The following is a 14687-nucleotide window of genomic DNA, read 5'->3' as shown; positions in this document are numbered from 1 at the left end:
CTTAATAGCATCGATCGCAGACGTTTCGGCTTGTTAAAAATTAATATCTAAACTGTGGTTTACATCATTATTCAGAGTACGCAACTAGATTGCTACAGGAAGGAGCAAAACCACACAAGAGTTCAAAAGTACAGACCTTGTCAGGGTTCGTTCAAATCTGGCAAATGCGCCACATTCTATTGGTGAACTATGTATGTACACTCGTATGTATGATGTAGTGAGAATCGTTGTCGAGATGATACCTGCGAGTCACCAGCCCCCTGCTGCGCGCCGCCTTGTCCAGCCATGGGAGCGTAGATGGGCGGCGGGAACGGCGGCGTGGCGCCGCAGAAGCCGCCGCGCCCGGTCGACATCATCGCCATGGGATGCAGACCCGGGAACATTATGCTTTGAGGCGCCAGCACCTAATAAACCAAAATAATAATCTACCTATTACAGTACTAAAATATATTTGTCTTTAGGCAGTCTCCACTTTTGCCGACGCAGCGGGATTGCAAGTTTGGATGTTGTGGAGGAAATTTTAATATTAATTCGGGATGGGCGGTTGCTCTTTATTTATTAACGGCCATTTCTGATCGGACTAATGCGGTTTCGCTTTAACAAATTTAGAGAGACTCCTTTACTAGGCACTATGTATTACCTGCAAATCATTTTCATAGCTCTGGCGCAACTTTGCTGAAATTTGTGACTCCGCCTTTGCCATATTTTCAATGGTTCCCTTCACAGTTATGATACGTTCTAGGTTAAAACTGTTGATGTCATTGATGGAGGACACCGTAATCTTTGTGTCGGTTTCCTGCATGATTCTCTTGATTGTAGTGCCGCCTTTTCCTATGATGCGCCCAATTAAATTATTATGCGCTAGGATTTTCAGCGAAATTTCCCTGAAAAAATTGAACGAATATTATTTTACGATTAACATAACATACACGCACATTTTAAAGTCACAAATGTATTATCAGGTTACCCTTTATTTGTGTTGTTGGCCTCCTGCTGCATGACCTCAAGTATTCTTTTGCATGCATTAGTGCAGTTTTCAGGATTGCCATAGATGGTGATGGCCTTCTCGAGGGAGCCGACGTTGTCCTTGCGGTGCACGTCGACGCGAGCGCGGCTCTGCTGCGTGATGAGCCGGATAGTGCTACCCTGGCGGCCGATGATGGCGCCCACCATGTCGCTCTGCACCAGCAGCCGCAGTGGGAAGTCCGTGGGCCGTGAGCCGCCGCCGCTAGCGCCGCCGCCGCCGCGGCCGCCGCCCGGACGCCCGCGTCGTCCACCTCGCGCATTTTGCTCTGCCGCTTCCACTTTCATACGACTCCCTTCCAACTCGTAACCGTTCAAACCGTTGATGGCCCTGAAACAATTATGTTAACGTGATCAAGTCTTGCAGCATGGAATATTTTGTAAATACATATGCTTTATGACTATGCCTTAAACATTGCCTTTGATTATTGGATTGTGCTCAGATATGTGTTAAGAAACACAATCAAGTCATTAAAGAATTAGATAGGTATTCGATCTGCAAATTATTCTGCATCTCACTAATTCCCTAGATCATGATTCGTGTATGACCCGCCGCCCCTGAGAACACGTCGCTGTTATAGTACACGGGTGCTAAAAGTAATACGAGTAGCTAGACCGCTTTTAGTACATAACATAATTTCGACGCACGGCTGTGCTTCGTATAGTGCCAGCCAAGAAAATATAATATTAATTAGTTATGGTTAACGTAACTTTCGTTTCTACGTAAACAGACACCAGCTTTTTCAACATGGCACATACAGATTCAAAAGCAACACGCCACCTGCACGAAAACGAACGCCCATTAGAAAACTTCACACTATATAGCTTGTAAAGTAAACATAAAAATGATGGAGTCACTCATCACTAGGAAACATCGATTAGGATTAGGAATCACTCTTCGTAAGTAACTGGCAGATAGGGCAGCTTCTCGTCGAAACTTCGCTCTTGATCTTCAATATTTCTGTTTGACGATGCTACAATACTAGATTCCATTCAACATTAAAAATGTGCATGCATGCATTACTGTACTACCTTCATAATATTCATAATAATTATATGCACGTGCGTTTCTACAATTACATATATCGGGAATAGCACTAAAACCCATCTCCATCCAAGATTATCCTAATTACGTTACGGTGCAATACCGAATGCAATGTAATAATATAGTTAGCTCGCTGAGGCGGCCATGTGGCATTGTATATTTCTAAGAAGAACTGCAAGAGGTTAAATGGTTTATTAAGCTGAACTGCAGAACAGAGGGGCCGCGTCAGTGTAGCTGCCAAATAAAACTCGTCACAGACGGAGCGATAATATACCGACATCTGTCGGATACCGTAAGATACGGCATCTTACGATATCTTTTACGTACTATTTGACAGATTTCACACACGAAGCTATAATGTATGCGGAGTGAAATCTGGACAAAATTTAACGTCGTATTAAATAAAAACAACATGGTATTTTTTTTTTTCATAAATTTTCATGTATTTTAATAATGTATTTAACAACGTTAAATGCAAAATAAAGTTTACTGAAACGCGAGATTTTTAAAGGAAGTTGTGCAGCTATCGGTATCGAAAGCACAAGTTGGCATTTTTTTAGTTAAAAATTTTTGTTCCTTAGGAAAACTTTTTTAGGAAACTTCGTATGGCTGACATATTCACATTCTCGTCCGTTGGACCATCGGTGTTCTCAAAATAATAGTTACCTTGCCATAAATTACCATTTTAAGTGACATATGATTATTCCCCGATAAATCCCATTATGCCAAAAGAGCTGTTTTTTGTACATTTTGGTCGGTATGACGAACCTACATTCTCAGTATTTTTTTTTTCGGATACGATGACCTTAACTTTTCTTGAATGTTTACCGATGCCCATATCTTTAAGATATTTTTAAACAGTTTGCTGCCACATTTGAATAATCTCATGACCTCTGTGAAAGATTGTGTGACTCGGAGGACCGTCATTTTTTTCTATCGATCTCTCCCAGGAAACTGGCTAATGCTGGAATGTTTACCTGAACCAGACTTTCTAGGGGTGGTTTTTTTAAAGAAAAAGGAGGTAAAAACATTATAAAGATTCCTACACCTCTAACCCGCTTCCACAAAATGTTTCACTATCTTCGCTTTCTGCCATAGGGAAATAGTACTGGAGAAATTACATACAGTTTCGCGATGGTGTTCTTCTAGATTGACCACAATTTCAAGAGAAAGAATCCAATGCCCATGAAACTTACCGGATTAATTTGAGACTTTAAATTGGCAGTTGGATATAATTTCAGTTTAATTTTTTGTTTACTTTTTACATGTTCAAAACTTTGTACAGATTTCACTCCGCATACGTTAATAGGTTTTGGTATCTAACAATATCTTATAGCAAGGCATCTTAAGATAACTTAAGATTATAGTTCGGTATATTACGATATATTTTGGGATATTTCGTCTCTCTCACAATGTAGGTGCTAGACAGAGAGCTATGTATATTTTGGTATCGTTGTCGTGTGTAGTGCTTTAGCTATATTCTAAGATCTGTCGGTATATTATCGCCTTGTCTGCGACGGGCTTAAGTCCCTATGTTCCTTAGTTTTTAAAGCACCTAATTACACGGAACCAACTGCTTATATAGTAATTGTCAGTAATTAAAATACATGAAGCTTGAAAGTCAATACATATAAGTATATTGTAATGAATAATAAAAGTTTTATAATGGTTAAATTATAAAAAAATACTGCCGGCACTGCCGCCCGCTGAAGCCTAGTAAACTCGAGTAAGTAATCAAACAGAAGTCAATTTTTCAGTACCTAAAACATGAACTTCGATAACAAATATAATGTTGATCACACCTCAATTAATCTTATTAGAAAGTTTTATTTAACCCGATGAACCAACTCTGCGGTTATTGTGAAGGCACACATTGTTATAATAGCTTTACAAATGTTACTTTCCCCAATAACGACATATTACCAACAAGTCAATCTAAAGACCACAAAGAGCAGTATGAGAATAGCAGCCGACAGAATCATGCAACGTTCGATCGGATCGGATAGAGGAAGAGAAAGAAATAAAAAGCCAAGCATTGCAATGGGTTTAAAACCAGAAACAATGTGCATCCCAGTTAGTTGCATGAAGCGGTCATACTCACTGTTGCGCTTGCTCCGAGGTCTCGAAGGTGATAAACACCGCTTGGGTGTTGGCATCGCGCGAGTTAGCTTTGTCGCAATGTTGCACGTTGCCATACTGCGAGAGTAGGGCGTCGATGTTGTCGAAACGAATGTGCAACGGTAGACCACTGATGAGGACCTTGGATGATCGGCTGCGAGAAGCGATATAACCACCAATGTAGACCATTTATTGCAAAACAATTATCAAACTATTTTTTTTCATTCATTTTGACCTCAACTCTTTACAATATGGTGTGAAGTGTATGGGATAAGTAGTGATAATTTGATAATACATATATGTAGGTATATATGTTGTAATAATAAGCGACATTGTTAAGAAATTGAGATTTTTATTTTTCTGTCGTCCTGTTTTACCTGAATACGGAAAGCCTACATTCATAATATAATATAGTATAATCGGATTAGGTCTAAACTCGAATTCCTTCCAAAGTTATGAATTTTGGTATGTATGTGTAAACAGGTTGTGAAGGGCAAGAGGAATCTATCGATACGTCATTTTAAAAAATCCGTCCAGTATCCTGAGCTACAGGGTGTACTGATTATCAGTATTTAAACCCATAACCCTACTTTCTGTTTAAGTCGCAGTCGAGTAAAATGTTGAGATTGGGGTATAACGTGTACAAATCTATAGACAAAAGTGGAATTCATATTCCTACAAGTTTCCTATTAAGAGAATATCTCCTGAAAGGGTATAAGCGCTAAATCTGGATTCAGCTATTATTTTCTATAACAAGATGTATTTTTTCCGCAAAGATACCTAGGACTTTTTTTTTAATAAGCTTTAATGTTGTCTTACACCATATTTTCATAGAGAACGTATATTTAAGTAAAACGCAAATTTCTCCAGGATGGTACACATTTTCCAAGATAACTGCGATTCCTAGAGGTCCCCAAATGTCAAATAGTGTGGACCTTTAATTAACATGCATACCAAATTTCATATCTTTGTAAGGATTTCGAGGTTAGACCTAATCCGATTGTACTAATAATAAAGTTGCCGATTTTGACATACCATGACATTAGGCTACAGTTGAAACAGGTAAACAAAAAGAAACTATACACGTTAATTTTACTATTTCAATAGGTAGGTAGATGGCGAAACTCCGCCTGTACCGCGCCGCACTTGCAACAAAATGACGAATTTTATAGATAACCTATTACGAGTATCAATCATAACATAACCTTTAAGAATAGCTAATTTAAGACTAAACAAAAACAAACAAACAATGAAATGTGACAGTATACGAATACGAATGACAATACCCACGGATAAAAGACCATAACTTGTTCAAGTTTTCAGGTTTTTCCTACGTGGATCGCATTTAAAACAAATGTATTTAATAACAACTGCCGTACATGCGCTGTACGGCTACGTACATTATGCTGTAACTCTGGCAGTCGAAAGTTGAGTTTTCACAATCTAATGACCAGAAAACACAGCGCAGAAGACGCACTGCAAAAATAGATGGTTTACCAACTTCTAAAGCTTCCACGGCCACATTTATTTTGATTGTGAAAAAGAATCGATTTATGAATGATAATGTGAGAAAAAAAAAACATTTGCCGATAGATGGCAGTGTACATAATAATGCTTAGTTTACTTCTGATCAAAAGGTTACATATGAGAATACCGAAACTTGATTTACCCAATGACGAATCACCTATGCTCGATTCACCTATTTTTAAATTACCTAACGATCATTTTACCTAACCATTGAATGACCTAAGTTTATAATACCTAATCTCAATTAACCTAATGGACGAAACACCTAGTGCACGACATACCTAACGCACGTTTCACCTAAAGCTATTATACCTAATGCACGAAGCACCTAAAGCTTGATATACCTAATGGATGATACACCTAAAGCTGATGTACCTAATTAACGATATACCTAAAGTTACCTAATGCACGAAATACCTAAGGCTGCTTTACCTATTAATGAACGACATATGAACCGTTTTCTTAACAATTCTATTCGACTGGTAATTCTACACAAGATACCTCTACGTTTGAGTGACGTCTGACGTCAATCAATTGCTAGTTACCATCGTAAACAATGTTAACTGACCATTTGCATACCTTACTGCAACGAGATAAGGTTTACCAATGCCCAGTTAAGGGTGTTGCTCATTGACAAATAACTTGTCAAATGCTAGTTATTGATATTGTCGCATTACAAACTTGTAGACTTGGCATGTAAAAATATTAAATACCTATAATGATAAAAAAAATTACCCCCATTAAAATATAGCGCAATCGATTCTCCTATCGATTCTGAACAAACCGTTTTTAGGTTTTCAGTGGGTCATGAAACACCGTGTATATCGTGTAATAATACTAATATGTTTAATGCCGAAATAAAATATATATGAAGTTTTTAACATCCATACTCTTTGACGTGGATGTATGGATTACGGCCGGAATTAAATTTAAAAAAAGTTGGAAAAGTAAAAAACACTAGTTCGCAAAAGCCAACTTTGCGAACGCTAAACAGCTCGAGCCGTAGGCGAGTGGCAAGACTCGGGACGAGTGAAGAATAACATTTCCGCACGTGTGTCGAACGTCGTTTTTTAATACAGTTGCGAAAAAAATAATAAAAACAACAAGTAAGCAGTAAAAACAATATCGAATGTTGCCTTTGGAAACTTAAAACATGCTTGAAGTGAGGAAAAACGCCTCTTCTTTGACAGGCGTTTCGGCATCTATTCCTACCTCTACCTTCCATCGCTATTCCGTTCCATTCAGACAACTTACGGTTTTTCAATCATCAGTATTAAAAAATAAACGTGTTGTAATAAAATATGAAATATGTATATTTTTCGTATTTTTACATTAACAGTAGGTTTTTATGTTGGTTTTTATAGTAAAGGAAACTAATATTAACACTCATCAATAAGTAGTCATGAATTGGAACAAGTATAAATTAAAAAAAAAATTAGAAAAGTAAAAAGCACTAGTTCGCGAAAACCAACTTTCCGCACGCTAAACAGCTACGTAAAGTAGCACTTTTTGTGCAACTGTATTAAAAATACTGTTTTTATTCCTACAAATATATCCTCATAAATAAGGAAAAAAATATAAAAACGCAATATTATTACACATTGCTCGACAGCAATATATTCACAATAGTATTTTCCACCTGGTATGTCGAGGGTCAACGTTAACGACCAATATACGTCCATTAGGTATATATTAGCTTTAGGTATTTCTTTCAATAGGTAAATCAAGTTTAGGGGTATCGACTATTAGGTACATCGACTTTCGGTATTCCGTTGATTAGGTATATCGACTTTAGGTATTCCGTGCATTAGGTATATCGACTTTAGGTGTTTGGTTCGTTAGGTATAACAGCAGTAGGTAATTCATGCATTCGGTGTATCAGCTTTAGGTGTTTCGAGCAATAGGTATATCAGCTTTAGGTAATTCGTGCATTAGGTATATCAACATTAGTTATTTCGTGTATTAGGTGAATCGGCTTTAGGTATTTCAAGCATTAGGTGTGTCAATTTTAGGTAAATCGGCTATAGGTAATCAGAGCTTAGGTAAAACAATATTAGGTGAAACGCGCATTAGGTATTTCGTTCATTAGGTGTTATGAGCTTGGGTTAATTGTCCATTAGGTATTTAAAAAAATAGGTGTATCGAGCATAGGTCATTCGACGTTAGGTAAATCAATTTTCGGTATTCTGATATGTAACCGATCAAAAGTATTTCGTGTTTATAGTATCATGAGGTAATTGAATGTTTGTACGGAACCCTCGGTGCGTGTGTCTCTCTCTCTCTATCTCTTTACAATCAATAACATTTCGGGATATAGTTAGTTAGGTAGGTTCCAAAATAGTAACGAAAAGTTTTAACATTTAACGTACGTAACATAACAGCATAGAGTAACTTATACTAGAGCGGTACTGTCATAGTAAATTTTGTAACCACAGTAAATTCACTGCCATCTATCGACACACTTTAAAACTAAAAATGAAGATTTATAAAAATACGATAAAATGTATTTAAATATGGATAATTTTTTTTATTTGCATTAATTATTTTTATGATATTGACCCATGTTCTTTCACTGATATGCGTAAAAATTATTAAATAACAAACGAATCCGTCAACGCCATCTATACGACAGTAGGCCAAAAAGCTAGTAGCGCCCTCTGATCGAGAGTCAAATTTTCTTGATTTTCGAGGCACGTTTTTTCCTTAGACTGTATCCATCTATTACGGAGTTATATCTATCTTTGGTAACAGCATAAGACATTACTTTTATATATTTATAACGAGATTGTTATCCATGGAGAAACAACTTACTATTTTATTTTTCTCAAGCCACACTCGTCGTTACCAGGAATTTATTCGGAATAATTCGGTGGTTACTTTCAGAAATCTTTGTACTCAGAATCACGAAGAATAAATATAAAAAAATAAAAAACCGGCCAAGTGCGAGTCGGACCATTACGCAAAAAACGGCAAAAAAATCACGTTCGTTGTATGGGAGCCCCACTTAAATATTTATTTTATTCTGTTTTTAGTATTTGTTGTTATAGCGGCAACAGAAATACATCATCTGTGAAAATTCTAACTGTCTATCTATCACGGTTCATAAGATACAGCCTGGTAATAGACGGACGGACAGCGGAGTCTTAGTAATAGGGTACCCGTTTTACGCTATGGGTACGGAACCCCAAAAAGAAATTTTCACGCATTTGTATGGATTGTCACAAAACGGGTGTATGGAAAACTGGGGTCACTTTTTTAGTCCTCGTGAATTTTTAATACCAAGTTGTTAGTTTTAAAGGTGCAGTTCCGAGCAAGCGACTCTAACGCCGCGTTAGTTTCGCCGCGACAGAACAACAGTAGAAGGTTCTATATAAATAGCGGCAGTCACTCCGCGTCAAGTGTCGCCGTGTTCGTACACGCCGTCATGTATTTATATAGAACCTTGTGGTCGGGAAGCCCAAGAGGGGATTTTTGTAGTTACTCGAGCGCGTCAGATTAAGATACGAGTGAGATTTTGCTACCCCGTGGAGACCTTTACCAATTTTAGCCGTCTATGTTGAGCAGACTGAGCTACTAGAGCAGCAACAAGAAATTAAAAATATTAGTTAAGTAATTAAAGGACTTGAGCAAGAATTACACCACTATAAAACCTCACACTCACAATTACACTCCACGGAGCCAAGCAAACAGCAGCCAGAATGTATCCAGCCGTGTCTTTATACTCCCAAAGCTTCAAGTTCTTGTTTCACATTTAGCACTAGCCATGATTTTGCCAACGAGTCAACCCAGGTGAAACAAAGAGATACACCGACGGCGCCGGAAATACCTACTCGCGAGGCACAAAAAGACACTTCAACGCCGCCTAAAATATGTTTTATAAGTGCGAACAATTCAAGTTTACAAAAAATCACCAACCGATATTTCAATGGCTGCCTACACTATCGCATATCTGGCGGTGGAATTGAACAACTATTTAGTGTTACAAGGAAAACTACAAACTTTACCTTAGATGAATTCTGTATTATCTATATTGGCGAAAAAGACTATACTGTGACATCTAATTATGCTCAGTTAATTGTGTTTATAAGAACTTCAAAAAGTACAGCATACCAACGTTATAATATGTCTCCCTACTTTTAAACTTAGTCATAAGGCAGCTTTATATAACAAAAGGGTAGAATACTTTAATTACCAATTGTACCTAGACAATACGCAATACGAATATAAGGCCCGACGGCGGAGCGTCAAGGCTTGCGAAGGCCGAAGGCCGAGCTCCGCGTAGGGCCGAAGGCCCGAAGCGTCACACGAGAGGGGGAAGTTGGAGCTTAAACACGACCTAATAGTGAAAATGTCTTAGACAAGCGAAACGGCGGGCCGAAGGCCGAACTTCAAAAAGTACAGCATACCAACGTTATAATATGTCTCCCTACTTTTAAACTTAGTCATAAAGCAGCTTTATATAACAAAAGGGTAGAATACTTTAATTACCAATTGTACCTGGACAATACGCAATACGAATATGCCTATATTCTGGATTCGAACAATAATTTATCATACACAAATTACATGTTTTCGCGAGGCGTAGGTACAATTAATAACAGAGGGCTTAACATAATATTTAAGAATGTCTCTGATTTCATACATATAATAAGTGATTCACATTCATCATCATCAAGCTGTAATAGAATAATTTACAGCTCTATATTCTAACTTTTTACGATGCTCTATATTGAAGTCTCTTTTCCATTCGTACCAATATTTCACAGAATTAAGGCTCTTAACTGGGACTGATATTGTTTGTGCTTTGTGGTCTGAGAGGCACAAGTTGTGAACAATACATTTAACTGTACTTTTAAAGTTGGTAGCAATGTTGTCGATGCATGTGTTAGAGGTAAACTTTGTCTTAAACTGAAACTGAAAAGTCCAGACTCAAGGTTTGTCAGAGAGCAATGGAACGCAGCATGCTGGATGTTCGTAAAACCGACGAACCGAGCATATTACATATAAACACCGAACTGCGATGCAAAACCGGTATTGTGGATGTGGGCATGAAGGCCGCAAAGCTATAAGTGGGCTAAATGGGGCTGGGCAGGGCACGTTGGCCGAATTAACGAACTAGCCACACACTGGATCCCACAGGATCCCTCGGAGCAGAGGAAGACCAAAATAGAGATGGCAGGACACATATTTAGAAAAGAAGTGGGAGTGTGCATTGGACAATTTGGATAGGACTAAATAGCGGTGAGAGGGAAGGCATTTGCCGAGCAGTGGAACACTCTTATATATAGGCTAGTGAAAATTCAAATGTTAGACTTACGTACGAAATATAATTTGATATTTATCAGTCGCTTTCCGGTGAAGGAAAACATCGTGAGGAAACCGGACTGATCCTAACAATGCCTAGTTCCCCCTCTGGGTTGGAAGGTCAGATGGCAGTCGCTTTCGTAAAAACTAGTGCCTACGTCAACTCTTAGGATTAGTTGTCAAGCGGACCCCAGGCTCCCAGGAGCCGCGGCAAAATTCCGGGATAACGAAGAAGGGGGTTCAAATGTTAGAGGCACACATTTTTTTTCTTTTGGTGCGATTACTTCCGAAAAAATATCAAAAGTAACTATAGACACACAGACACCATGCATAAAAGAGTAACCACAGTCCATAGACACACGTTCCTAAGTACCCACTTTTGAAATGTTCACGTTTCCCATTCGTAGAGAGATACTGTCGCTAAAAACAAAAATCTACTATTTCTATCTCTTTCGCTCTTATAACTTTTCATGGGTGTGGTAGTAAAAAATCGTGGGATCACCCTCGGGTTGTGCTGTATAAAATTCGGTCAGGATCCGTTTAATACACAGTCAAGTGGTGTTTGGTGTGCGATGTTCGGTGAGCTTAAAAATGTTTGAAAAGGATGTATTTTCAAAATGGCATAGCGTCGTCAAATGAAGGAGTTTATAATAAATAATACTTCGTTTTAAAGAACATATTAACTTTTTACTTAATTAAAACAAAATTGAGCGATATCGTAAGTATTTTTTGAGAACAGTTCTCTAAAAATAAAAAAACGTTAAATGCTAAAAAAATTGCATCTTTGGTGACAGATTGCACAAAAACTATAAGTGATAGCACTGTAGTGTGTATAGAAGATTAATACCAAATTTATTACGGATTACTACGTTCCTACACACTTTTTCTGTATCTTGAACGGTTTTCTTAAAAATTGAGAAAAACCGCGTTTCGGGCCCTTTGCGCTGGTGTGGGAGGGTGACGCAGAGGGGGGAGGGGTAGGGAGGGTTAATGAAAAATAAGTTCGGTCCATAACGTACATATCCCAATTGAAAAAAGTCTTCCATTATTTATGCCAAGTTTTCCATATATTTCGTTCCAGAAGCAACGTACTAACTACTACGTAAACTGTCCTGTTGCGGCGACTGCCGTGTTGGGAAAGCGGTGACTAAAATAAAAGAGATGCTTAATTGAATTAGCCTAGCCAGTGACTCCGCGCTTCCCGTACCCGTGGCTATACCACGGTGCGCTTTATCTATTCTATTTCCAACAAAACATTCTGAAAGTTGGCCCCTGTTACAATTTGCTTGACCCTTAGGTAAATAGGTATGTAACGAATCATTGGCATCACCAAAAGCCTGATTAATTCCTGCTTTATTACGTGCTACTCTACGACGTACGTCACGCAAATCCATAGCCATGCCGGAGCTTTGTAGAATAGTGTTAAATTAAATAGTTTGTATTGAAAATTTCTCCATATTTGTATTGGAATTTGGGGTATGTCCTTCAATCCATACTAATATTATAAATGCGAAAGTCTGTCTATCTGTCTGTGTGTCACCTCTTCGCGCTTAAATCGCTCAACCGATTCAGTTAAAATTTGACATAGAGATGGTTCGAGTCCCGGGGAAGGACATAGGATAGTTATTTTAAGAGGGTGAAAATTATCTCACTTCCACCCCGAAAGTGAGATAATTGATGCATCGCCTGACAATGATGTAACTATTATGCTCAAATTGAATCATTGCATATACATCAAGGCGTTAGAATTGTCTCTCAAATAAGGATATAAGGAAGTTGGTATAAAGTATAGAGAATCAATAAAAAGATTGGATAAAAAATAAGCTACCCAAAATATTCTACGCAGACGAAGTCGCGGACAAAAGCTAATATAAAATAAATGGAACCGGAACGCATCGATATGCAAGCAACTCTGCACAAAATGGCGGAGCGGAGATGACATCACCGCATACATGCCCTCAACGCGCACGTCACTCGCTACGCAAGCCGCGCCGGGCGCCGGGCGCCGGGCAAGCACCCCGCGCATCCCCACTACCGCGCCGAGCGCCATTCACAACTCTCATTGTTCTGCTTCTGCGTCCTGGAGCCGCGGGTTGCGCCCGCCGCCCGCCGCCCGCCGCAGCACGCACACGCACGGGCCCCCTTCCCCATACGCAGTATACGCACTACTTTCCTAAGGTACTGTAGGTATTAGGTACGATTACTACGCATAGTTGGTATGAATAGTCATATTAATAAAAAACTATTCACGCTAATGCATATTGTATAATTATATTAATTATATGTATCCGAATAGAGTAAAATAGCCGATCATTAACCCGATCCGAAATAAAGATATGTGACACGTAATTGCTTACAGATTCTGGAAAGAAGGTAAAGGCACGTAGGTTAAATAAATCCTATTTGGTAAAATAAGACCATCCTTATCTAACTTTGCTTTATTTCATCTGGCCTGATTTCACGATTCGAAATTTCGAATTGACAGTAGTACTAGTGCCCAATTTAAAGTAGCTCGCTTCGGGCAAACTCGGCTCCGTTCAGCTCAGCATCGCTCCGAGCAATTATTAGGGTTGGCACAACTTGACGTCCTTTACGTGCACGACCACAAATAAGATAATGACTTGAATTACATTACACTTTTCGATTTCACAGACACACATTTCACTCCCTCCTCACAACAAGCTTACACACATACAAGTTCACACTTGTCTTCACACTCCTATTTCTTTCCTGCCTATCCTTATGTTTAATATACATAAATATAATATTGGTAACTCGTGATGACCTTGACCCCCGCGATACAGGCCATGCCTAGAGCGGGGTTCACTGCGATGTGCCTCTGTGAAATTGTGTTTATTGTTAAATAATAGTACATTTCGATTGCTAGTGCGGAAAGTATGTCATTACTTCACGATAACCGAGATATCTTGCCACGAGCCGCAGACGAGTGGCAAGACTCGGGACGAGTGAAGAATGACATTTCCGCACGTGTATCGAACGACGTTTTTTAATACAGTTGCGAAAAAATAAGAAAAACAAGTAAGGAATTCGAAAATTTATATTATTAATTCTGTGACATCATTGACATTGACATTATGAAGAGGTGTTTTTTAGCTAGGTGTTGTTATTATTATTGAACCCACTTCAATGAAAGTTTTTTTTAATGCATGTTCTATAAAACAGAAACAATTGTAAATATAAAACATTGTACTATTATTACCCAAATATCGTTAAATACGATTATTTGTGTATCGTACATTTATAAAAACAATATCGAATGTTGTCTTTGGAAACTTAAAGCAGAAAGAAAAAACGCCTCTTCTTTGACAACTTATTAAGAACGGGTTTTCAATATTCAATAAACAAAATCTGTCAAACTTCGGGAAGTTTCCTTTCTGTACGGTAGTGCTATTATTTATTCTGTGGTTATACCACAGACCTGTCATTTTTATTATGCTTTTATTTACGATGCGTTGATCTGATATGTCAAATTTAGCAAAAAAATTGCAAGTAACTAGATCGACATTCAAATTTAAATTGACAAGTTTTAGTGTCACTGTTCGTTTATTGTGTTTTTTTTGTTTCAAGCAAGATGACAAATAGCGGTCCCTTTTTAGAAGGGACCAATGGGTAGGGCATGCAGTACCGGTTCCGGTACTAAGAATTTTAT

At 38.3% G+C, this 14687-nt stretch overlaps 2 protein-coding genes across 6 annotated transcripts in view; one reads left to right on the top strand and one right to left on the bottom strand.

Annotated features, from left to right (window-relative positions):
- LOC134755113 (uncharacterized) overlaps window positions 1-11630 on the top strand; it is a 43693-nt gene extending 32063 nt beyond the window's left edge. Inside the window, exon 3 of the mRNA XM_063691590.1 lies at window positions 11621-11630. The gene's annotated coding sequence lies outside the window, so the exon portion shown is untranslated. The remainder of the gene's footprint in view (window positions 1-11620) is intronic.
- Window positions 1-14687, bottom strand: part of LOC134754252 (insulin-like growth factor 2 mRNA-binding protein 1) — a 112748-nt gene that overhangs the window by 8760 nt on the left and 89301 nt on the right. For 4 of the 5 annotated variants that reach the window (XM_063690451.1, XM_063690454.1, XM_063690453.1 and 1 more), the window contains 4 exons: window positions 4170-4340; window positions 968-1354; window positions 641-884; window positions 243-404 (listed from right to left, as the gene is read on the bottom strand). In XM_063690451.1, coding sequence (XP_063546521.1) covers window positions 243-404; window positions 641-884; window positions 968-1354; window positions 4170-4340 — 964 coding nt within the window. The remainder of the gene's footprint in view (window positions 1-242; window positions 405-640; window positions 885-967; window positions 1355-4169; window positions 4341-14687) is intronic. The other variant, XM_063690452.1, reaches the window with a different exon arrangement.

The sequence above is a fragment of the Cydia strobilella genome, chromosome Z (genome assembly GCF_947568885.1).
Source record: "Cydia strobilella chromosome Z, ilCydStro3.1, whole genome shotgun sequence".
Taxonomy (NCBI): Eukaryota; Metazoa; Arthropoda; class Insecta; order Lepidoptera; family Tortricidae; genus Cydia; species Cydia strobilella.
Note: the sequence above shows the minus strand (reverse complement) of the source record. Positions and strands in the feature narration are given on the sequence as shown.